This window comes from Dendrobates tinctorius, unplaced genomic scaffold (genome assembly GCF_039654945.1).
Source record: "Dendrobates tinctorius isolate UK_male_01 unplaced genomic scaffold, ASM3965494v1 ptg000308l, whole genome shotgun sequence".
Taxonomy (NCBI): Eukaryota; Metazoa; Chordata; class Amphibia; order Anura; family Dendrobatidae; genus Dendrobates; species Dendrobates tinctorius.
Genome location: NW_027361975.1, coordinates 318,316 through 344,493, shown reverse-complemented (window position 1 = coordinate 344,493; position 26,178 = coordinate 318,316). Strand labels below are relative to the sequence as shown.

Genomic DNA, 26,178 nt, shown 5'->3' with positions numbered 1-26,178 from the left:
AGTTGAAGACTACATTATTTCTAGAAAGTCTAAAGGTAAAGACACATTTCCTTTTGTATTTTAGGAAAAAAAATATTTACATCATTTGCATTTTAAAAGCCACAACAAGGAATGGGTCTGTGCAAAAGTTTGGGCGTCCTGCATGGTTTGTACCTAGTAGCACCCCTTTTTGAAAGTGTCACAGCTTGTAAAAGCTTTTTATATCAGCCAAGAGTCTTTCAATTTTTGTTTGTCACGAAACAATCACTGACCTCAGGGAGACCAGTCAATGCGGCAGCCGGCAAAGGCGCTCAATCAAAGTGAAATGCTAGGTGCATTGCTCCCTGGGAAATACGAATATGCAAATAAAGTCCGTGGAGCCTCATTTAAGAGTCTCAAACACGGGACTAGCCAGATCTTCCTCCAGGGAAAGACCCAGCCAAGGGGTGGTTCCTTTCGGAAACCACCTTCCCTGGAGAGTTGACAGACCAAAGGAGCAGTCTGGAAACCGGAGGAGGACGATTGCATCCGTCGAAGGCATTCCTAACATTAATGGTGGCTGTCAGATCACAATATAACCCTATAACCCTGTCAGTGTGCATGGCCAGCTCTCAGAGAGGAGAAGAGGTAGAGCAGAGGTGTGCACTGCACTCCTGACCTCTGCTGTGGCGGCTGCAAAGTAGTCGTCAATGTCAATTGTCATCATAGCACCCAGTCAGGTGAGGCAGAACAGGGTGCCCATTGCACCCCTGAGTTCTGCCACCACAATGGTGCTGCAAATAACACTAGGCAGCAGGGTGCCTGTCCAGGAACATTTCAAGAGAAGCAGCAAAGGTCTGTGCTTCTTCTGTCCGAGCACCATGTTTTATGTTATTTGTAGGTAGCAAACGTCAGAAGTGCAACTGTACTCTGCCCCTTCTTTTTTCTGGGCACCAGCCACACTGAAAGTGTAGGCTGAACTGCTCTCTGGGTATCACATAGACTCACTGTAAGCCAATTGTCCGTTCCTAGACAGACGGGGACACATTAGGGCTCCCATCTGAGAATGGGCACCGTAGCCAAGTGCCCAGCCCACTCCACCACCTATCATTTGCCCTGCTACACACCTAATTTTATGGTGTAAGGCTACGTTCACATGTCACTTTTTTTGCCGCGAAAACGCAAAAAAACAGCATCCCATGCATTCCTATGGGATTCCGCAATGCTGTGCTAATGCTGCGGATTTTCCCGCGGCGGAATTGCATTGCGGAAAAATACTCAGCATGCTCATTAATTTTGCGGAATCGCGGGGATTCCGCCCACATAGGAATGCATTGTTCTGCTTACTTTCCGCATGTGGCTGTGCCCACCATGTGAAAAGTAAGCAGAACATTTGCGGATGGTACCCAGGGGGTGGAGGAGAGGAGACTCTCCTCCAGGCTGTGGGTACCATATCCCTGTAAAAAATAGAATAAAAAATAAAAAATCGTGTTATATTCACCTTTCGGCTTCCCGCGCAGCCTTCCCGGGCCTCAGCGATGCTCCCGTTCCCAGTATTGCCTTGCGAGACCTTTGATGACGTTGCGGTCTCGCGATACTGTAGCGGTCCCTATTCCTCGCGAGATCGCTACAGTATCGCGAGACTGCGACGTCATCAAAGGTCTCGCAAGGCATTACTGGGAACGGGAGCATCGTTGAGGCCCGGGAAGGCTGCGCGGGATGCCGGAAGGTGAATATAACCCGATATTATTATTTTTTTATTATTTTTAACATTAGATCTTTTTACTAGTGATTCTGCATAGGCAGCCTCAATAGTAAAAAGTTGGTCACACTCGTCAAACACAATGTTTAACGAGTGTGACCAACCTGTCAATCAGTTCTCCAAGAGATGCTACAGATCGTCTGGAAAATGCTAGCATTCTGCAAGCTAATTACGCTTGCAAATCACTAGTTTTTCCACTGGAAAATTGCGGGAATTTAAAATGCAACAATTTTCCCGTGTAATGGAATTCCGGAATTGCCGCGGAAGTTACCGCGGGAATTCCACAACGTGTGCACATAAGCCTAAATGTTTAATTATTTGGCATCTAGCAGGCTATTTTCACAGTTTTATTCTGTAAATGTTTATGTTACCTCTCTCATCTAGGGGTGTAGCGATTGCATTGGAGAGGAGGAAGTTGAGTAGAATCGTTTCTTTTTTTTTTTATGTGTTAAAGAACAGCGGCAGAGCGGTTGAAATATCTACCAGGATGGGCCCAAATGGGGGACATATATGCCAGGATGTGAGATATATTATACCAGCATGGCCCAGATGAGGAACATATATACCAGATGGGGAACATACAGCCATGGCTGAAAGTGTTGGCAACCTTGAAATTGTTCCAGAAAATGAAGAAAATTATTGCCATTACACATGTTTTGTTATACATATCTGTATTTCCTTTTCGTGTATTAGAATAACACAAAAAACAGAGAAAAAAATAGGCAAATTTGATGTAATTTCATACAAAACCCCAAAAATGGGCCAGAAAAAATTGTTGGCATCCTCAACTTAATATTTGGTTGCGCACCCTTTGGAATAAATACCTGCAATCATTCGCTTTCTATAAGCATCAGCAACCTCTCAACTGGAATTTTTGATCTGTCTTGCAAACTGCACCAGGTCTCTCATATTTGAAGGTTGCTGTCTCCCAGTAGGCTAGTTTAGGCTATTCTAGTGGCGAAACTAGTGTCCGATGGGACAAATTTTGCATCGGGGCTCATCAGACTCTAGTTATACCACTGTCTCTCATCTGCATAAATCTGAACATCCAAATATAGTCACATAGTTTTGCACTGTTTGAGTTTTCGTACGTCAACTATTTTTCCAGACCAGCACACCCACCCCCGTTTAGGAAGGCTTACACTGCTCAGCTGAGTGTTCTGGATGCACCACTGCCAGATATTTCTGGTGGTGAGGAATGTTAAAATCCAACACTGGGAATGGCCAGCCATCTAATAGAGCAGTCTTGAGAAAAACGAAGTACATGAATTGTACTGTAAAACTTGGTACATAAAATCATACAATTTCTAATAAAATTATGTTTAAAAAAATCTGGTTTTTAGAAGGTCTTAAAATTAGGTAAATACAACCACAGATGAACTGCAACACATGAAAATTTACATTGTGTCGTTTTCTTTTTTTTCTTTTTCCAAAATCGTATTTATTGAAATTTTACATAGTTAAACAGGAAAACACATCAATTCCGCAAACAGTGTAGAGTAGATTAATAATACATCAAGAAAACAGACATACAAACGTAGGAGGCAAGGAATAAGGGGGGAAAAGGGGGTAGGTACACCTAAGTATACGACTGTAAATTACTTAGATCAAAGGTCTTAACAGAAACTGACCTGCTAAAGTGCAGGTTCCTGAATATCAAAGTGGCATATAAGCTAGACACATAGCAGGGTTCCTCGCGGGCAGGGAATATCAGACCCTGAATCGAAGTAGCACAAGCATCATCACGGTGGACTGAAGGGAGAGACGGCTACCAAGCCATAGTTCCCAAATCTGGGACTTTTTCTTTTTAGATGACGCAGATAATACCAGAGCCTTTTCGTATTGGCAATGAAGGTTCATCCTGTCAATCACAAATTGTATGGTCGGAGCGCTGGCCACTCTCCATTTGGATGCCACTGCCAGTCTAGCGGCTATAAACAAATGTGAGAACACTCCTTTCAACACATACGGGATCTCATCCAAACCGATATGCAATAAAACCATACTGGGTTGTAAGGCCATCCGGATCCCAGTTACCTCACCTATCACGTATTCTAGGCTAGCCCAAAAACTTAGTAATTTCGGGCACGACCACCACATGTGGCTAAGTGTCCCCAACATACCGCAGCCTCTCCAACACAATGGGGAGCACTGAGGGCCAAAGTGAGCAACTTTAACTGGGTAATAGTACCAGCGTAAGTGGACTTTTTTCAATTGTTCCAGATGGTTTAAACATGAGGAAACTCTCCGAACCTCTAACACCGCCTCCCGCCACCCATCAGGCGCTAGGGTGACCTGCAAGTCATTCTCCCATTGTCTCATGAATTGCAGTTTAACCTCTGGGTCAGGATCATTCGGGGCTCTATACAAGATAGATACATTGAGAGTACTAGGTCCGGGCATCAGGAAGAGGCCATTTACTGTACGGTCTAGGTTAGAATTAAAGAAGTACGACGGTTGTGTAGTGTGTATAAGATGTCTTAGTTGCAAAAACTGATAAAATCTATGTCGAATATCTGGGTGTTTTGCAACTAGGCGGTCAAACGGCTTAATCGCTGTGCTGTCACACAGCTGATGAAGTGATTTTACCCCAGCCAGTACCCATGGCTGTAAATCTATATACGGGATATGTGATTCTAGCGTCTTCAATGACACTTCAGTTAACGGGATTTTAATAAGAGTCAGGACCGTCTGTCTCCAAAAATGCAGTGCAGTAGACATCGTTGGTAGAGGGAGATTACAAGGCCGCGGCCCAAAGGCTTCAACCTCTAACATAAATCGGGTGGAGCCTCTAGTCGCATAGAAATTTTCGATTTGCAACCATCTATGATCCTTATCTAGCTGCCACCAATCCCGCAGCCCCGCTACCACTGAGGCCTTATAATACGCCATCAAATCTGGCAATCCCATTGCTCCCCAGATCATAAGGGTAATACAAAAGGGACTTGGCCACTCGAGGAGTTTTGTGGGCCCATATGTATTTGTTTTTAAGAGCTGAAGGTTTGAAAATACCGTATTTTCCGCTTTGTAAGACGCACTTTTTTCCCCAAAATTTGGGGGGAAAACAGGGGTGCGTCTTACAAAGCGGACATGCCTTACCTAGGCTGTGATCGGGGCGTCCGGCGGTTGCTGGCCGCTGCTGCGGGTGTGTCCGGTGCCGCGTTGTGTGCCCGTCGATGCCCGGGGCTCTGCCAACATTGTGCGACAGGCCAGAGCCCCGGCATTTCCTCAGTTCCCTGTGTGCCGGTAAAAAGATGGCCGCCGGCGCGTGCGCAGATGGGATCTCGGGACCCAGTTCTCGAGAGATGAGATTTGAAATCTCATCTCTCGAGAGGTGGGTCCCGAGATCCCATCTGCGCACGCGCCGGCGGCCATTTTCCCTGGGTTCCCTGTGTGCGCGCGGTGGTGCCTGCAAAAAAATGGCCGCCGCGCGTGCGCAGATGGGATCTCGGGACCCAGCTCTCGAGAGATGAGATTTCAGATCTCATCTCTCGAGAACTGGTCCCGAGATCCCATCTGCGCATGCGCCGGCGGCCATTTTTTTTTTTACCGGCACTTCAGCGCACATATACAGGGAACCAAGGAAATGCTGGGGCTCTGGTCTGTCAAACAATGTCGGCAGAGCCCCGGGCATCGATGGGCACACAACGCCGCACCGGAGCACCCGCAGCACCGGCCTCCAACCGCCGGACAAGTGGAGAAACCTGACACCAGCACAAGACTCTGCAGCAGCAACAGCACACATCGGAGCCCCCCCTCATCCCTGAATGCGGCCTGCAGCATCACTCCACGCCTGCCTCCTCCAGCAGCGAGCCTGGGACCCCTCTACACCGCAGCCACCAACCCCGGTAAGCAATAAGATGCAAGGATTATAAGAGGCACCACCATTTTATTAAAAAATATTTTTTTCTTATTTTTCTCCTCAAAAATTGTGGTGCGTCTTATAATCCGGAGCGTCTTTTAAAGCGAAAAATACGGTAATATATCTTGGGGAGAATTTTCATCTTGAAAATATTAATTCTAGCCACCCAGGAGGTCATAAACAGATGTAAGGTGTCCAGCTCGGTCTTTATCTGTCTGAATAAAGCAGTATAGTCCGCCTCTATGATATGTTGAGAGTGTGTAAGCTTTGTACCAAGGTAAGGGATACCCTGATCAGTCCATCGAAAGGGAAACTTATTCTCTAATTCAGCTTTGGTGACCAAAGGGACCGCGACAGGGAATACCAGTGATTTGGATGCATTCAATTTGTAATAGGATACTGATGCAAACTCCTCTAGTTCAACCATGACGGCCGAAAATGACCGCTCCAGGTCCACACAGGCTATGATAACGTCGTCCGTGTAAAGACCGATCTTGTGAGCAGCCGGGCCCACCATCAGACCTGAGATATCAGAGTTAAGACGGATTTTCTCCGCCAGTGGCTCCATGCATAATGCAAATATAATGGGGGATAGTGGGCATCCCTGTCGCGTCCCGTTAGTGATCAAAAAGGGGGTAGATACAAACCCAGAGGCTAGGACTCTGGCTGATGGGGTGGAATATATGGCTAGAATCACCGAAAGGATGGGGCCCTCCAAACCAAACTTCCTAAGAACACTTCCCAAATATCCCCAGTGCACCCTATCAAAGGCCTTCTCAGCGTCCAAGGACAGGAATGCACTGGGAAGGCCCGACAGTTCTGCCACCCTAATGAGATTCAACATTCGGCGGGTACCATCCTTGGTTTCCCGGCCAGCCACAAAACCGACCTGTTCAGGAGAGACAAGAGAGGGGATTATCAAATGAAGGCGGGAGGCTAGCAATTTGGTATATATCTTTAAATCACAATTCAATAAAGCAATGGGTCTAAAATTCCCAGGACTATCAGGGGTCTTACCTGGCTTAGGGAGAGTGGTAATAGTAGCTTCCAAATTAGGGGCAGCAACTTTGCCTGAATCCCGCCAACTTGAAAACAACCTCAATAGATCTGGGGCCAGAAGTTCCTGAAAAGTGCGATAATATTCATTTGAAAGTCCATCCGGACCAGGCGCGGTGTGTAGCTTACGGCTTTTAAGAGTTTTTTTGATCTCCTCTTCTGTAAATGGGGCGTTTAACAATAATAATTGTTCTTGGGATACACGCGGTAAATTAACTGATTGCAGACATGAATCGATTGCTACCTGAGTAGGTTGACGGGTCTGCGGGTCAGAATGTAAGTTATATAAATGGGAGTAGTACTTTACAAATGTCTCCGCGATGTCAAGCGGATTCCTAACCAGACACCCATTCTGATCTGGTAAACCGTCTATTCTGGATTTAGCCTCTCGTTTACGTACGTGCCAGTATTGCTTCCGCCCTATCTCCAGTGGCGTAAAAGTGATTTTTAAGCTTACGTAAATTACGGGCATAGGCAGAAAGAAAAACCTCCCGCAACTGAAAGCGAACCCCGTATATCTCATCCGACACCGCCTGCGAGGGTGAAGTTTTATTCAGTGATTCCAACTGGTCAAGTCTAGCTAAGAGGTCATCCCGTATCCCTCTGTTACGCTTCAGTATGGAGGCTTGTTGTATGAGATATCCCCGTATAACCACTTTATGCGCAGCCCATAGCGTTTCATCTGAAACTTCCCCATTATCGTTAACATGGAAGTAGTGAGTCAACTCAGTAGAGATACCACACGTCACCTTCTCATTTAGTAGAAGATACGGGTTCAGACGCCACCGAAAAGCAGGGTTCGCATGATGTTTTAACGCTAACTGTAACACAATGGGAGCATGGTCAGACCAGGTAATTAGTCCTATGCTGGAGGAGGCGCACCTAGGAAGAACCGAAGTATCCACCTGAATATGGTCTACCTGAGTATATGTACGGTGTCGGAAGGAATAAAAGGTATAATCTTTTTCACTCCAGAAATCGTGTAGATGATATTCTTTGGCTATGCCTTTCAACTCCCCCCTAGGCCGAATGCCACCTTGTGAGCAGTCTAGATCCCTGTCCATGGGAAGATTAAAGTCTCCACAGTATATCTTTTCACCCTGCGCCAGACCATCCACTCTATGTAGTACTTTGCGGATAAATGTCTGTTGCGAATGATTTGGGGCGTAGATGACTGTGATAGTGTGCAACTCGCCATTCAATGTGCATATGAGGGACAGAAATCTGCCCGCAGGATCCACTACCTTCCGAATACAATTGATGGCTAATGTATTTTTAAAGATGATGCACACCCCAGCCTTTTTAGTGTTATTATTAGCAAAGTAAATATTAGAGAACTGTGGGTGACGCAGCCTAAAATTATCAGCTTCTATCAGATGCGTCTCCTGCAGGCAGATAATCTCTGCACCTGATTTTTTCACCTCTTTCCATAGGATGGACCTCTTACAGGGGGAATTCAACCCCCTAACATTTAAAGACATAATGGTAACACTCATAATTATACATTATAAAACTTGCTATCACACATACATCTTCATGAACCCACATCATCTGCATCTGGGCTCGTGTGTTGGCAACATGGAGAACTACAGTAACCACATTAAAAAGACCCATCTTGGAGGTGCACCTAAAAAACAGGAGACAAGGGAAACAAAACACAGAGAAAAGTAAAAAAAAATTCTAAACACAAAGTCATGCAGCCACTAGGCCAAAGGCCAGGCTAGTCAGGCAGTGAAACGCCTGAGTGGTCAGTCTTAGACCGCAGGTAAATGCCAGCTCAGGGCAGTTCCAAGGTTCACTCCCAAAAAGATGGAAAATAACCGAGAGTTATCTTGGATGGGGTGCTGGAGCAAAAAGAAAAAAAAAACGGTGACAAAATCCGTAGCACCCTCACAGCAGAGTCCTGCATCCGGACAGCATCTCATCCTCCTCTTCAAGTTTGAATCCAGTCCTGAACAATTTTCTTTCCCATCGGGTCCTGGCGGGGAGCAAAGGAAATCTTCCAATCGGTTAGCTTGTTCTCAGCCTGTTTGGGAGATTGGCAGACCACACCACGACCTTCATAAGATATTATCAGCCTGACAGGATTGAATCCCCCTTTGTATCGGATATGAACATCACGTAGTACTTTACAAACATGAGCAAATTCTCGCCTCCTTGCCAGCGTGGACGCTGATAAATCTGGGAACACCTGTAAGCCTTGGTATTCAGCAGGGAGCTCAGGGGGTTTCCTCATTCCCTGCATGAAGGCGTCTTTGGTAGTATAGAAGTGGACGCGTGCCAAAGTGTCTCTGGGCAAGGCTGGGTCCACATGCCGTGGTTTGGGGAGTCTATGTATCCTGTCAATCAGGAAATCCCTGGGGAGCAAGGTTGGGAGTACAGTTTGCATGAATTTAAGCAAAAAGTCAGCCAGATCCTTATCTGGAATGTCCTCCGGTATGCCCCTGACACGCACATTATTCCTCCGTGATTTATCTTCCAGATTATACATCTTATCCTGGACCACAGCCATATCCTGTCTCAAAGCTTCGTTCTCATCCACTAGTGCATTTATAGTCTTGGCATATTCAGCCATCTTGCTCTCGACATGAGCAGTTCTCTCCCCCAGGGTCGAGACTTCCCCTCTAATCTCTTGCAGCATGGACTGCATATCTTCCTTTAGGGAAGCACGAATGGAGGCCAGAAAGTCTCTCATGTCTCCTTTAGTAATAGGAGACAGGTTGCTGTGAGTCTCAGAAGCCCCCCTCCCCCCAGAGCCACCCGATGAGTGGGAGGAAGCTGAGGGGGAGGCCGCAGCCATTTTACCTGCAGCATGTGCAGTTTGTCCTCGGGGGAAGAAGTCTGGGAGCTTCGGCGGGGAACTGCGTTTCTGCGCCCTCCCTCGGGTCATCATGTGCCCAGGACCTTCCAGGAGCCGTTGCTGTGCACAGGGAGGAGGAGAGGTAATATAGAGTGCTGTTATTAGCCAGTTTAAGTCCGGAGAAGCAGGAACCTGTGAGTTATGTGGCCTCTCTGGTCTGCATGCAGGCCACACCCCCCATTGTGTCGTTTTATTATTTAGCAAAAATAAAACCAAAACGCAGGAGCAGGGTTCGAAAATTAAGTAAACTCTTACTGATTCCATGCATTAAGAAGGTAAAGAATTAAGAAGGTTAAAACACACAGGCGCTGTTAATCAGATGCCCTAGATTAATTGTTTATCAGCAAGTGTGACCACTTCAATGCCAAGAAGGAAAGATATCAGCAGTGATCTAAGAGAATGGTTATAAGGATATTTCCAAACAATTGAGCCTTGCATATCAAGAGATTTTTGTAAAAAAATCAGCTATTCTGAATGATTCCAGCCTGCGTCCGAGTTGTGCGTCGCCAACGACACAGCGTCGTCAAACACAGCGATGCATGCTGGCCAGCGGAACGCCGACAATGAAAAAATGGCCCAGAACATTTGTGCACGATCAGCGATATCCAGCGGGGGGGACGGTTGCCGCTGCGTGTCACATGTAGCGAGATCGCTGTTGCGTCACAAAATCAGTGAAGCATCAGCGATCTCGCTAGCGATCTCGCTATGTGAGACGGGGCCTTTAAAGGCCTCAGTTTCCATGTCAAATGTTTAAGTTCATGACAGTACAATTAGAAAAAGACTTAACAAGTATTGCTTGTTTTAAAGTGAATCTGTCACCCTATTTTTCGCCTATCAGCTGCCGGCACCGACATCAGGGGCTTATCTACAGCATTCTGTAATGCTGTAGATAAGCCCCCGATGTAACCTGAAAGATAAGAAAAAGGAGTTATATTATACTCACCGGGGGGGGCGGTCTGGTCTTGGTCCGATGGGTGTTGCGGTCCGGCGCCTCCCTTCTTCTAACGGTGACGTCTTCTTCTATCCTTCCTGTCGTGGCTCCGGCGCAGGCGCCGGACCCTCTCCCTGAGCACTGCAGGACTCTGCTCTGCCCTCAACAGGGCAGAGCAGTGCGCCTGCGCAGGAGCCACAGCAGGCAGAAAAGAAGAGGACGTCACCTTTAGAAGATGGGAGGCACCGGACGGCGACACCCATCGGACCGGACCGAACGCCAGGGTGAGTATAATCTAACTCTTTTTTTCTTAACTTTCAGGTTACATCGGGGGCTTATCTACAGCATTACAGAATGCTGTAGATAAGCCCCTGATGTCGGTGCCGGCAGCTGATAGGCGAAAAATAGGGTGACAGATTCCCTTTAAAGGGTTGCCAGGAGAAAGCCTCTACAGTCATGGCAAAAGGCTTTGAGGCTGAAACAAATTTTGGTTTTCACAAATGTTGTAGCTTCAATGTTTTTTCATATATTGCAGTCAGATGTTTATTTGGTTACTGAAGTAACTGCGCCAGCTATTGAAGAGGAACCGCACATCGTGGGAGTAGAAGAAAGTATGAGGATTTATTTAGTTTAAAAAAAATTTGTTTTGGAGAATGGGAGCCATTATTACTGGAAGGGACACCGGATGAGGGACCTTATACCACGAAGAAGCTTAGGATGAGGGATGAGGGACATTATTACTGGAAGAGGCTCAGGGTGGTGGACATTATTATTGGAAGGGGCACAAAATGGGGGACATACCAGGAGGGGGCCCAGGATGGGGAAAATTATTACTGTAAGGGGCCCACAGTGGGGGGACATTATACTAGGAAAAGGCCCAGGATGAGGAACATTATTTCTGGAAGGGGCCTAAGACTTTATGCAGAGTTTGTAGTCTGTGAATTCCGTCTTGGCCTCATTTTATGACTCATTTGACACAAGTATCAATTTTCTCTGTACGTGGTCTAATTGGTTTATACTTCAACTTATGTTACTTAATTATATCATTTTGTTTTTCCTTCACATATGCTTCCTGTTCATTTCACTTTCGCCTCTCTTTGGCTCTTTCTGCCTCTTATTACTATGCCTCTGTATATACAAATACCTGGGTGTGGGGTTTGATCTGTCTCTCTCTCGCTATATACATACATATATGTGTGTGTATATATTCTCTATTCATTCTCTTAATGTTACATCTGATGATACATGTCATATGCTATGTTTACAGTATAAACTTTCTTCATATTTGTTTTGTTCTGCCATTTACTGTAATTAAATTTCATCTGTGCAGTTTAATTTTATATTTTTGTACTTCAAATTTCCTGGTTTTTTTTTCTTGTTAATGCTGTGAATTATTAATTTGTAAAAAAAATTTTTGTTAATTACGGTAAACTAATTTAATTTTATGTATAGTTTATATCATTTCATTTTATGTACTTTCAAATGTACTCATATGATTTTGTAGGCTGTGATCAAGGTACGTTGACCGAAACGTTAGCGTTGGCCTACTTGCACTGACTTGCAAATATGAAATAATTTTTTTTTTGTCTCAAGTGGTATCTTCACTATTTTTGTAATGCAAATGGGGGGCATACCTAGTTCACAGCTAGAGACACCCACAATGTAGGAGATGTGGTCAAATACAGACCACAATCTTCTATGTCTAGGGGATGACTTATTTGCATTGTGTAGAACTCAAGCAATATGCGCTCTGTTGTATACTTCATAAAGGAGTCACCGATACTGCTGTATATACCTTATATTGCGGATTATAAGACGCACCCCATATTTTGAGGAGAAAAAAAGGAAAAAAGCTATTTTTTTTGTAAAATGGTGGTGCTTCTTAGAATCCATGCGTCTTATTGCTTACCGGGTGTGGTGGCTGCGGAAAAACGGGGTCACAGGGTCGCTGCTGGAGGAGGCAAGAGTGGAGTGTTGCTGCAGGCCGCAGGCTGGGATGAGGGGGTGTTCGGATGTGTGATGCACTGCTGCGGGTGTCCGTTGCTGCAGGGGCTCAGCCCACATTTTGTGAGAGGCCAGAGCCCCGGCAGTTCCATGGACTCCGGGAAAATGACTGCTGGGAGCGGCGAATATGCAGATGGAGATCTTGGCACCAAGATCTCAGAAGATGAGATCTCAGCACAGCCTGCAGCAACGCTCCACTCTTTCCTGCTCTAGCAGCAATCCTGGGACCATGCTCCCCCGTGGCCAGTAAGGTATATTCGCATTATAAGACGCACCCCCATTTTCCCCCCAAATTTGGGGCAAAAATAGTGTGTCTTATAATCCGAAAAATATGATATATCAATAACATAGGAGGCACCAAACCATTTTAATGAATTGATGCCCCTGTCATATTTAGTGATGCTTTTCCCTTGTTATATATTATTAAGGGCAGCATGGTGGCTCAGTGGTTAGCACTTGTCACGTGGACCAGTCCTGTGTGACACGACCCGCAGGCCGGTAACTAAGACAACAAGACACGGCATGTGTAACTGTCCTGTGTGACACGACCCGCAGGCCGGTAACTAAAACAACAAGACACGGAGGAAGGGGAAACAGTTACAGCGGTGGGCCCTGCGATAGAGAACAGGGACGTGGAGACCTCCTGCACTCCCCTGAGTCAGTGTCCCTCACACTCCTAACGTTCCCTATACAGGCTCCTCTCCTGTCGCCGAGCCGGTATCTGTCACCCTAGCACACCCTACACCTATCCCTTGCTAGGGAGCTGGGTGGTGCAGGCACTGGCCCCACCGCTATACTAATACACACCAGGGAAAAATACAAACAGGGAAACACCACTTAGCTTTGCTCTGTTGCTATTGCTCCCAGCAACAGAGTCCACCACCAGAATGCAGCTTTCCTCCAGAATAGCTGCTACTTCTCCAAGCTTTGTCAGAGCTGCAAGGAACACCTCTCTATAATTCCTTCCTTCACCAGACTTTACACCAGAGCTCCCCTGAGCTGCCCTCTGTAGTTCCTTCCTTCACCAGTCTTGGTTGGAAATGAGCAATATCACCAACCCCTGCTCATAGACCATGTGACCCTATATAGGAAAAGGGAATGGTCAAATGATCAGGGGCCAAAAGCTGCTATAATCCCAGTGACCACCGGGGGAAAAAGGCAAAGCAAAGAAATCATCAAGTGCAATGACCCTAACGGCCACCGGGGGCAAAACTAGAACTGAAACCACCAGCTTAAAGAAAAAAAAAAGGTTACTAGTGCTTTTATCTGTCATAATCCAGCATGGATCATGACAGCACTGTTGCTTTGCAGTGCTGAGGTCCTGAGTTGAAATCCCACCAAGAACAACATCTGCAAGGAGTTTGTATGCACTCTCCGTGTTTGCGTTTCCTCCGGGTTTCCTGGTTTCCTAAGACAGAAGAAAATCCAGCTTGACAAATCATGATTAAGGGTGTGCAGTCACCTGAAAAGCGTCGATGTTGTATACCATGTATCCTACACTACCGTTCAAAAGTTTAGGGTCACTTAGAAATTTTATTTTTTTTTAAAGAAAAGCACAGTTTTTTTCCAATGAAGCTAACATTAAATGATTCAGAAATACCACATTAACAATGTATAGAGTGTAAATGACTATTCTAGCTGCAAACGTCTGGTTTGTAATGCAATATGTTCATAGGTGTATAGAGGCCAATTTCCAACAACCATCACTCCAGTGTTCTTATGGTACTTTGTGTTTTGCTAACTATGTAAGAAGGCTAATGGATGGTTAGAATACTCTTGAAAACCCTTGTGCAAGTATGTTAACACAGCTGAAAAGTTTGGCTGATTAGAGAAGCTATAAACCTGACCTTCCTTTGAGCTAGTTGAGAATCTGGAGCATTAGATTTGTTGGTTCCATTAAACTCTCAAAATGGCCAAAAAAAAAGAACTTTCATGTGAAACTCGACAGTCTATTCTTGTTCTTAGAAATGAAGGCTATTCCATGTGAGAAATTGCCAAGAAACTGAAGATTTCCTACAACGGTTTGTACTACTCCCTTCAGAGGAGAGCACAAACAGGCTCTAACCTGAGTGGAAAGAGCTGCACAGCTGAGCAACAAGACAAGTACAATAAAGTCTGTAGTTTGAGAAATCGATGCCTCACAGGTCCTTAACTGGCAGCTTCATTAAATAGTACACGCAAAACGCCAGTGTCAACTTCTACAGTGAAAAGGCGACTCTGGGATGCTGGCCTTCAGGGCAGAGTGGCAAAGAAAAAGCCATATCTGAGACTGGCTAATAAAAGGAAAAGATTAATATGGGCAAAAGAACACAGACATTGGACAGAGGAAGATTGGAAAAAAGTGTTATGGACAGACGAATCCAAGTTTGAGGTGTTTGGATCACACAGAAGAACATTTGTGAGACGCAGAACAACTGAAAAGATGCTGGAAGAGTGCTTGATGCCATCTGTCAAGCATGGTGGAGGTAATGTGATGGTCTGGGGTTGCTTTGATTCTGGTAAAGTGGGAGATTTGTACAAGGTGAAATGGATTTTGAATAAGGAAGGCTATCACTCCATTTTGCAATGCCATGCCATACCCTGGGAACAGCGCTTGATTGGAGCCAATTTCATCCTACAACAGGACAATGACCCAAAGCACACCTCCAAATTATGCACAAACTATTTAGGGAAGAAGCAGGCAGCTGGTATTCTATCTGTATTGGAGTGGCGAGCGCAGTCACCAGATCTCAACCTCATTGAGCTGTTTTGGGAGCAGCTTGACCGTATGGTACACAAAAGTGCCCATCAAGCCAAACCAACTTGTGAGAGGGGCTTCTGGAAGCATGGGGTGACATTTCTCCAGATTACCTCAGCAAATTAACTGCTAGAATGCCAAAGGTCTGCAATGCTGTAATTGTTGCAAAGGGAGCATTTGACGAAAGCAAAGTTTGAAGGATAAAATTATTATTTCAAATAAAAATCTTTTTTCGAAACTTGCCAATGTCTGGACTACATTTTAAATTCATTTGGAAACTCATTTGATTAATAAAAATATGAGTTTTCATGGAAAACACAATTGTCTGGTTGGCCCCAAACTTTTGAACAGTAGTGTATATCGCTAATGCTGTTTTATACTCTCCTGAGCACTTTCAGGTAATAAAGAAAGAAATTTGTCTACAAGTTCATCAAGCTGGATTTTCTTCTGTTTTGTGGTTGCTCCACACCTTGACACAGCGTTTCCTGTGCTCCGAACACCTAAGGATGTCTATTATGGAGAGCTCGACTCATTTTTTTCTCCGGTTTCCTCCCACAGTTCAAAAACTTACTGATTGGGGCTCATAATCTGAATCCCCTATGGGCACAGAGATGACGTTGTCTGTAAGCATGATGTAAGTAAGCATAATAAATAAAATGTCATATTTCCCCTGGCATTTATGAATGTACACAAATCTTACTGGATAAGTGGGCCACAGTCCCCCCTGGACCAATGTGAGGGGCTGACCATCATAGAGAAAACAGTTACTTCAGGTTATTGCTGCTAAATGTGGTTCTACAAACTATTGATTCATTTGGTGTTCTTAATTTTTTTTAACACTCTGCTTCTGCATTTTGGCCTAGCTTTTGTTCAATAATGACAGTTTCATTTCTGTTGTGTTGTTCATCTGAGGTTGTAGTTACCTAATTTTAAGACCTTCTAAGGACCACATTTTGTCCTGATATGCAAAACCATAAACTTCCTCTTAGCTGCACTTTAGATGCCTAAGCATTCCAATTTAATCAGCAGGTTCATACTTCATTACCACGTGTATATTGCTCCCCAACAAGTCTATAGCATATGTAAATAATGTATTCAGATTAAGTGTTACTCTGTAGGCTCTATAGGCTCGACTACATTTGGTAAGTTCTGCTGAGAGTCTAATGCTTGTGCTAGTGATACATATAAGATCCTACTGAAAGAAGCCAGATCTGCCAATGACCTGCCCATAACTAACTTTAGTATTCCTTTCGCAGACGGATCCAGTAAGAAAAGTCTACCAGAGAGATGTACCACTCCACTGCATCCCGAGGATTATCCTGTGGAAAATCCAAATGATTATCAGGTAGTAATTGTATCTGATACTAAAGCCCCCGTTACACACTGCGATATCGCTAGCAATATCGCTGTAAAGTCACCGATTTTGTGACGTTGCAGCGATATTGCTAGCGATATCGCTGCATGTGATACTTACCTCCGACCGGCTCCCCCGCTGGTTATCGCTGATGGCGCGAGAAGCTCCTGGACCATTCCTCGTCGGTCACTTCCTGCGGCGCTTCCTGTGGCGCCGACGATGGACGTGTGGAGCCGGGCGGGAGGACGCAGGATCGCCGCGTCTGACAGGTAAGTAGCGACCCCCATCCCCAGCGATATCGCTGGTGAAATCTGCCTGTGTGGCAGCTCACTAGCGACCACCTAGCGATGCACCAGCGATCCTGACCGCGTCATATCGCTAGTCGGGATCGCTGGTGCATCGCTAGGTGTAACGGTACCCTAAGGGTATGTACACACTGTGTTTTTGCAGCAATTTTTTTTTCTTCTGGCAAGAAAAATGCGTACAATATGCACATTTTTAGTGTGTTTTTATTTGCATTTTCATTGCGTGTTTACTTGTGTTTTTTATGTATTAATTTGAATGGGTGAAAAACCCACAAACAATTTACATGCCGCGGTTTTTAACCCCTTTCTGACATCGGACGTAATGATTCGTACATGTGAACTTGACTATGACCTTGTGAATTTGACTATGAACGGATCATTGCGTCATATATTTAATGTAACACTGTGACTGAAGTCGCGTTGATCACATTAAACTTCAAGCGGCATCTTACCTCTGGGTAGATGGTGCCGTCATCCTGGCGATTGTCGATGCCCTCCCGCAACTACGATTGCTGTGATTGACTGTTCAACAGCCAATCACAGCATTCCTCAGTGTTTCAGGCGTTCAGATTGCCTGAAACACTGATGACCCAGCCTAGGATCTGTGCTCCAAGAGCACCGATCCTAGACTGGTGCCTGGCATCGCCTGAACCGACTCTGACACGATTGCCGATTACATTGATCGTGCTAATCGCAGGACACAGCTGCGGTGTGACTGCGCTGTGCCCTGAATGTGACTTGCCTAGGATTGGAGGTGTAAGAGCACTGATCTTAGGCTGGTGCCTAGCAACGCCAGGCATGGCCTGGACCCACTGATTGGCACAATCGACAATTACATTGATCGTGCCAATCACAGGGCACAGCTGCGGTATGACCGCGCTGTGCCCTGAATGTGACCTGCCTAGGATCGGAGCTGTGAGCACTGAACCAAGGCTGTTGCCTGGCAATGCCAGCGTCATCAGGGCCAGCTCTAATTGGTGCGATCAATGTCATCATCGATTGTACCAATGACAGGGCACAGCAGCGCTCTGTGACCTGTCTGTGACCGTGCTGCAGGTCCTCACAGTAGCTGAGGATTTATGCAATGTGGTCACGCTACAGGATCTGCTGCTGTGCTGGGCCTTGTGGTGCCACAGTCCCTGCTGAACAAAGAACAGTGAAGAAAGAAGACAAGACAGAAGAAAGAAGAGAGACAACAGCTGTAAGTGTTTTGATCCCAATTTTGATCACAATTTCTCTTTATCCACCCCAATCCCCCTTCCCCCCTCTCCTCCACCTCCCTTTGCACTGCCTCCTTGCTCACATTTTTCTTTTAGCTTTTTCTTTTCAGACAAATAAGTTCACACCACCAAGCACTCACACACACACAAAAACAGTTAAATAAAGTACTGACACAATCACCATATTCATAAAAAAATATTTTGTCCCGTTCGTCCCAACAACACTAATCAGTGGAGGAGGCATATGCTTTCCTTGTCTTCGACACTGATAGCAAGGGAGAGGAACCCATATTTCTTTATTTTTCAGATTCGTCCTCATCTTCCTCTTCCTCCTTCTCATCTTCCTTGTCAGGTCCTGTTGAACTGCCACGCAGACGTCCCAGGACAGAAGATGAAACAGCACCCACCATTCCAGAAGATGAACGAAAGCCCCTCATTCCTCACCCCGTATGGACCACGCCCCCCTGAAAATTATGAGCCACTGATTCCTGATTTTGTGGCAGAATCAGGAATCAAGTTTGACACCACCGGCCTCACAGAACTAGACTTTTTCAAAGTCTTTTCTCTGAGAATTTTGTTAACCTTATGGTGGACCAAACTAATTTGTATGCTCATCAACTTTTGGCACAAAACCCCGGTTCATCATTTTCTAACTGGTCTCCTGTAAACACAGTTAAATTGATGCAGTTTGAGGGCCTTGTCCTTTACATGGGGATCCTGAAGAAGCCAGAACTTCAGCAGTATTGGAGTGTTGATGTTTTACATAACACTACAGTTTTTAGGCCATCCACAAATTCCTGCAGTATACCGATAATGCACAGTGCCCCCCACGAGATGACCCCAACTTTGACCATCTGTTCAAAGTTTGGCCGGTCAAAAGTTTGCTGAAGTTTACATGCCCCAAACCAACATCTGCGTGGATGAGTCTTTAATTCATTTTAAGGGGAGGCTCAAATTCCGTCAGTACCTGCCCAGTAAGAGGGCCAGGTACGGAATTAAACTCTATAAGCTGTGTAAGTGTACCTCAGGGTACACCCACAGGTTTAGAGTTTATGAAGGGAAGGACACCCTGAATGCCCCCCTTTCCTGGGAGTGAGTGGGAAAATTGTGTGGTATTTGGTGAACCCACTGCTGGATAATCACCTCTATGTGGATAACTTTTATACCAGCATTCCACTCTTTAAGTCCCTCTCTGCGCGAGGTACCACAGCCTGCGGTACTGTCTGCAAAAATCAGAGAGGCCTCCCAAAAACGTTAGTTAAGCAGATGCTCAGAAGGGGTGACAGCAGAGCCCAAAGTAGCAACAACATGCTGGTGGTCAAGTACAAGGACAAGATGGATGTCTTTCTTGACCACCATACATGGTGATGGCAGAACCTTCAGCACTGTACGAGGTACCTCTGCACAGGTTTACAAACCGGACTGTGTACTGGGGTACAACAAAAACATGGGAGGAGTTGATCTCTCTGAGCAAGTCCTTCAGCCGTACAGTGCTTTGAGAAAGGCCAAGGTGTGGTACAAAAAGCTGGCAATGCTCAATGCCTTCCTGCTGTCACAATGTGCAGGCCAGACCGCTACGTCGTACCTTCAGTTCCAGGAGGTAGTGATCAAGGTCTTTGGAAATCGGGAAGGAGCGGGCCCAAGTATTTCCGGAACTGAAGATGCTTGTATCGTACCAGGTCAGCATTTCCCGGGGGAGGTCCCTCCAAGTGGGAAAAAAAGGAAGGTCGCAAAAGAGGTGCCGAGTGTGTTACAAAAGGGGAATACGCAAGGACCCATTTATCAATGCGACACCTGCCCCGATAAACCTAGCCTATGTATGAAAGATTGCTTCAAACTGTACCACACCTCTATGCACTACTAAATTCATTTCTGTCTTATACAACAGACGTATGACAACCTGACAAACACTACACAGCTTGTGTATGCCACTACATTATAAAAAATTTTATTTTCACGGCTGGGCGTTATAAACTTTAGTGAAACACTTGGTGGTTCAAAGTGCTCACCACACATCTACATAAGTTCCTTGGGGGGTCTAGATTCCAAAATGGGGTCACTTGTAGGGTTTTTCACTGTTTAGGCACATCAGGGGCTCTCCAAATGCGACCTGGTGTCAGATTTCAATTCCAGCCAATTTTGGTTTGAAATGGTCAAGCGACGCTCCTTCCCTTCCAAGCTCTGCCATGCGCCCAAGCAGTGGTTCCCCCCACATATGGGGTATCGGCGTACTCAGAACAAATTGCACAACAGCTTTTGGGGTCCAGTTTCTTCTGTTTACCTTTGGGAAAATAAAAAATTGGGGCGAAAATATCATTTTTGTGGAAAAAATATGATTTTTTTTATTTTCACGGCTCTACATTATAATCTTCTGTGAAACACTTGGGGGTTCAAAGTGCTCACCACACATCTAGATAAGTTCCTTGTGTGGTCTAGTTTCCAAAATGGGGTCACTTGTGGAGGGGTTTCCACTGTTTAGGCACATCAGGGGCTCTCCAAACACGACATGGCAATCTCAATTCCAGCCAATTTTGCGTTAAAGTTATTGGGTATTGGCATGTTCAAGAGAAATTGCATTATAAATTTTGGGTTTATTTTTTTCCTATTACCCTTGTGAAATTAAAAAAAAATAGTCTAAAGTTACATTTTTGTGAAGAAAAAGTTAAATTGTTAAATGTTAATTTTTTCCTTTCACATTCCATTAATTCCTGTGAAACACCTGAAGGGTTAATCTTCTTGAATGTGATTTTGATCAGCTTGAGGGGTGCAGTTTTTAGAATGGTGTCACTTTAGGGTATTTTGTGCCATATAGACCCCTCAACGTGACTTCAAATGTGAGGTGGTCCCTAAAAAAAAAATGGTTTTGTAATTTCTGTTGTAAAAATGAGAAATCGCTGGTCAACATTTAACCCTTATAACTTCCTAACAACAAAAAAAAAATTTGTTTCCAAAATTGTGCTGATGTAAAGTAGACATGTGGGAAATGTTATTTATTAACTATTTTTTGTGGCATATGTCTCTGTTTTAAGGGCATAAAAATTAAAAGTTTTAAAATTGGTAAATTTTCCATTTTTTACACAAATAAATGCACGTTATATAGAAGAAATTTTACCCCTATCTTGAAGTACAATATGTCACAAAATAAACACTCAGAATTGCCAAGATCCATTGAAGCGTGCCAGAGTTATTACTTCATAAAGGGACAGTGGTCAGAATTGTAAAAATAGGCCCAGTCGTTAACCTGCAAACCACCCTTGGGGGTAAACGGGTTAAAAAACACCCGCAACGCAAAAAAGCTCAAGTGTTTGTGTGAAAGAGATTTTAGAAATCTCATTCATTTTGCTAGTACTGCATAAGGCGTAATAAAAAAAAAAAGATGCAATAACACTGCATGAGAACATTCACGAAATGTAATACTGGTGTTGTTTTAGTAGTTACAAATCTTGTTTTGTTTTGCTTCTAAATTTCTCAAATTATTTTCTTAATTGTATGTTACTTGTTCCATGCTTACTGAATAAGATTATACAAGTGTCTGATATCAAAGATGAAATTATAATTGAAGAAGAAGAGATGTATGTTGGTGTAAACCAGCTGTGTAAGGAGGTGGAAATTCCCACAGATATCAGCACAGGTAAGTGATGATCCTTAAATGTGCCAAAAGATCATTTATTCCCCTTGTACAATTTCCCTAATACTATTTTATTCTATACCCTCCACTGTCAGTACCATAATCCCCTATTACATTGGCCATACACATTTATGCCAGTTTTGAATATCCGTGCAGTATATCTCAGTAGGTGCAACGTGTTTTTGGGCAGCAGTGACTCAACTCGCGGCTGTTAGAGGCAGATGATGGCTGAATAATACACCCATCATCTGCTGGGAAAGATGCAGGCTCAGCTTGCATCAAGGTTAGGAAACTGTAAGGTTAACATCATACAGGGGCAAGAGTTCACATATGTACTAAAATTCAAGTTTGCATCTCAAGGGGATTATACTTCAAAAAATAAGTATATGAACAATGTCGATTTGAAAATCTCGAATTCAGATCTGTTTAGCCTGTGGTCTGAAAGAGTTGTGTCTATATTTTTGAAATAAAAAGTTTAATGACTTGTCCTGATCTTAAACCAGGCAAATCATTAGGTAAATCTATAGTGGATACATCGAAAGGTATTTACAATAGTGATGAAATGATCTGAATGTGAGCTGAATTATACCTGGCACCAAGGACTGTGTGTCCATGAAAGTGGTAAAGAAATGGTAATAAAACTCCTGTCCAAAAGAGGCTGGTTCTTGCCAATTTGAAGTAGACCTATGGATTTTTTTTTCTTAAATTCAACTTCTCATTTTAAAAGTAAACAAAAAATGAGATATTAACCCCTTAACGACCAATGATGGACATAGCACGTCATGAGCGGGTGTCAGTTCCCGCACCATGACGGTTATGCCTAGCATGACTTAAACTGTCACTGCGTGTAAACGCGCAGTGACAGTTTTGTACTGACAGCTGAGAGGTGCTGGGACCCATGTCATCGGTGAGTCAATAATAATAATAAATTTTATTTCTATAGCGCTGACATATTCCGCAGCACTTTACATTTCAGAGGGGATTTGTACAGACAATACACATTACAGCATTACAATAATCACATAGATCATAACAGATACCAAGAGGAATGAGGGCCCTGCTCGCAAGCTTATAATCTATGAGGAAAAAAGTCAATCTGACTGACCGATCACAGCATTATTGCTCAGGAGGTGCTGAAATATCAGCACCACTCTCCTGATCACAGCAGGAGCTTGGCACTGCTAGTGGTCAAGCTCCTGCACTAACATCCAGGGACGGTGCCAGCACCGCTCCAGGTTGCTGCGATCTCAACAGTTAGGAGGCAGGCGGAGTAAAGGAGCTCCCCCTGCCTTCAGATCAGCACCCCCACAACATCATTGCAGGGCCCGATCATTGCTGTGGTGACCCAGGGTCATTATGCTACTGAAAGCTGCTAAGGCCGTGCTCTGAGCAAAAAAGTACACCAATTTTGTATCGCCGCTTCCGGAAGGACCTGACCTATAAAAATGTCACACTAGTTATCCCATTCAGTGAACACCAGAAAAAAATAAAAAATGTGGCAAACTATGGTTTTTCATCATACTACTGGAAAAAAATGGAATAAAATGGTATCAGAAAGGCAAATGTAAATAAAAGTGGCATCGCTGAATACGTCCACTTGTACCACAAAAAATAAGCCACCATACCTCACCATCAGTGGAAAAATTAAAAATGATAGCTTTTAGAATACAGCGATACAAAATTCTTTCTGTAAAAGTTTATGTAAAATCGCAAAAACAAATCACGTCTATGTTTTCTCTGTAATCACACTGACCGGAAGAATAAAGCTGCCTTCTATATGTTATCACATGAGAAATGGGCATAAATAAAACCCCCAAAAAACAATTACTGTTTTTTGTTCATTCTGCGTTCCAAAAAATCAAAATAGAAAGCGATCAATGTCATGTGCCCAAAAATTGTACCAATAAAAATGTGAAGTCGTCTCTCAAAAAATAAGACCTCACATGACTCTTGTCAGAAATTGGAAAAATACCTGCATGTCTGTAGTATGAAATGCCTGCGTGTTGTGCCCGACGCTGTTCTTCACCAGTACAGAGCAGTCACAGAACGCTCCTGCCAACTATTCAGCTGCCTCTGCTGATGTCACGTCGACAGAGTGGAAGCTTCTTTTCTGCCTTGCTCCGTCGACAGGGTATGACTTCTGACATCATGCTGGTTAACTGTTAGCTCCCCTAGTTAGGCAGTTAGGAATGTGGATCATCAGAACGACATTTGAAGTCCCACCCTTTCAACAGAGCTGAACGAAAAAGAATCCGCTGCTCTGTCCACATGACGTCAGCAGAGGCACCTGAATCCCTGGCAGTAGCGGTCTATGACCGCTCTGTGCCGGCGAAGAACAGTGCTGGTCACAACGGGCAGGTAGGTACCTGCCTATTGGTACTTAGGCACATTTTTTTGTTTTTCACAAAGTCCCTGATATCCCTTTTAATAAGAAGTACCTTTGCAAAGTTTCTTTTTTTTTTGTTTACAAGCACTTTTTAATTTTAACCAGTTAGAACCTGAGACAACCATTTTAAAGTGAATCATTTTGCACATGCAGGCTGATCTGAAAGCGTCATGTTGTAGAATATTATGAGCGGTACCCAGTTAGAAGACTAAATATAATTGTTTCTTTTCTTTCCAACAGATCATTATACCATAAACTCGAAGGACCATCTCCTTTCATCTCCAGATTATGACGGAAAACCTAACAATGCTACAGACGATTATTGTGGAGAACATGCAACAATACTTCTTGCCCCTAATATTCCACCAGTCCTTTATAGTAAACATCCATATGCTGATCACACTAATCACAAGAAACCTTCATATGATCGATCACAGATAGCTGAAAAAAGTACAAAGGTTAAAGGAAGTAAAATATTTCCATGTTCTGATTGTGGGAAACATTTTAAAAGGAAAACTAATCTTATTAAGCATGAAATAAGTCATAGAAGTGAGAATCCATTTTCATGTCCAGAATGTGGGAAATGTTTTCGCCAGAAATCACAACTTTTTAAACATCAAAGGAGACACAAAGGAGAAAAGCCATTTTCCTGTTCAGAATGTGAAAAATGTTTTTGTCAGAAATCAGATCTTCTGGTACATCAAAGATCTCATACTGGGGAGAAGCCATTTTCATGTTCCGAATGTGATAAGCGTTTCATTCAAAAATCAAGTCTTGTTAAACATCTGAGAATACACACGGGAGAGAAGCCATTTTCATGTTCAGAATGTGAGAAATGTTTTACCCAGAAGTCGCATCTTTATAAACATCAGAGAACTCACACAGGGGTGAAGCCATTTTCTTGTTCAGATTGTGGGAAAAGTTTTACCATGAAAGCAACTCTAGTGGAACATATAAGAACTCACTCAGGAAAGAAGCCGTTTTCATGTTCAGAGTGTGGGAAGTGTTTTACTAGAAAAAAACATCTAATTGTACATCAGATAACTCATACTGGCGAGGCGCCATTTTCATGTCTAGAATGTGGAAAATGTTTTAACCAGAAGGCCTATCTCTCTAAACATCAGAAAACCCACATTGTGGAGAAATCATTTTCATGTTCAGAGTGTGGGAAATGTTTCACCAGGAAATGGCACCTTATCGAACATGAGCGAATTCACACAGGGGAGAGACCATTTTCATGTCCAGCATGTGAGAAATCTTTTAGGCATAAGTCTGATCTTGTTAACCATCAGAGAACGCACACAGGACAGAAGCCATTTTCATGTGCGGAATGTGGGAAATGTTTCACCAGGAAATCATATCTGTCTTTACACCAGAGAGCTCACAGTGGGAAAAAATATTTTTTATGTCCTGATTGAGGAAAATGTTTTATCATGATTTTAATGTTCATGCTGTGGCTTATATTTTTAACTCATTTGCAGTCTTAAATCAGAATTGTTATTTTTGTACCATGCTGTCTTTTTTTACACAGTTGTTTCCATTAAACAAAAGGATGTCCATTACTAGAGACAAAAGAATAAATTTGAGTGGAATTGAATTTTACAAAAATTCGCATTCACCAAAATGCAGATTTTTGTAATGTTTCTGAGCAAATTTTTTCTGAACCATAATATACCATCAAAAGATTAAAGAAAATAGTTATACTCACCTCACCACTGATATTTTTGGCCCCTCTGCTACTTACTGCCACCTGTCTCATCCTTGTGGCATCTTCTGGTTCACCACCACTCGCATTGGAATCTTCGGTCATCTTGCTCTGTGCCGGACTTCCGGATCCATGGTGCCTAGTAGGGTTCTGTGCAGGTGTGTCACAGCATACGTTGTGGCATTATGACACCATTGACCTTCTGTATGCCTGTGCAGAACCCATAACACCAGGGTCTGGAGAGACCCAAGAGCATAATAAGGGACATTAAACTGGCTGAAAATAACTTTTCAGCTAATCGAATTTCCCGGGAAAAAACTCTGACTGGAAAATTCGAATTTTGCCTGATCAGCTCATCTCTATCCACTGTTTAAACATATATTCAGCCTGAATCTCTGACACATGGAGAT

At 43.9% G+C, this 26,178-nt stretch overlaps 1 protein-coding gene across 3 annotated transcripts in view; it reads left to right on the top strand.

Moving 5' to 3' along the window:
- The window catches only part of LOC141073598 (uncharacterized), a 102,497-nt gene extending 76,853 nt beyond the window's left edge, over positions 1-25,644 (top strand). For all 3 annotated transcript variants that reach the window (XM_073560888.1, XM_073560885.1, XM_073560886.1), the window contains exons 5-7: positions 16,427-16,515; positions 21,569-21,680; positions 24,304-25,644. In XM_073560888.1, the coding sequence (XP_073416989.1) occupies positions 16,427-16,515; positions 21,569-21,680; positions 24,304-25,481 (1,379 nt within the window). In that variant the 3' untranslated portion in view covers positions 25,482-25,644. The remainder of the gene's footprint in view (positions 1-16,426; positions 16,516-21,568; positions 21,681-24,303) is intronic.
- The last annotated feature ends 534 nt before the right edge of the window (positions 25,645-26,178 follow it).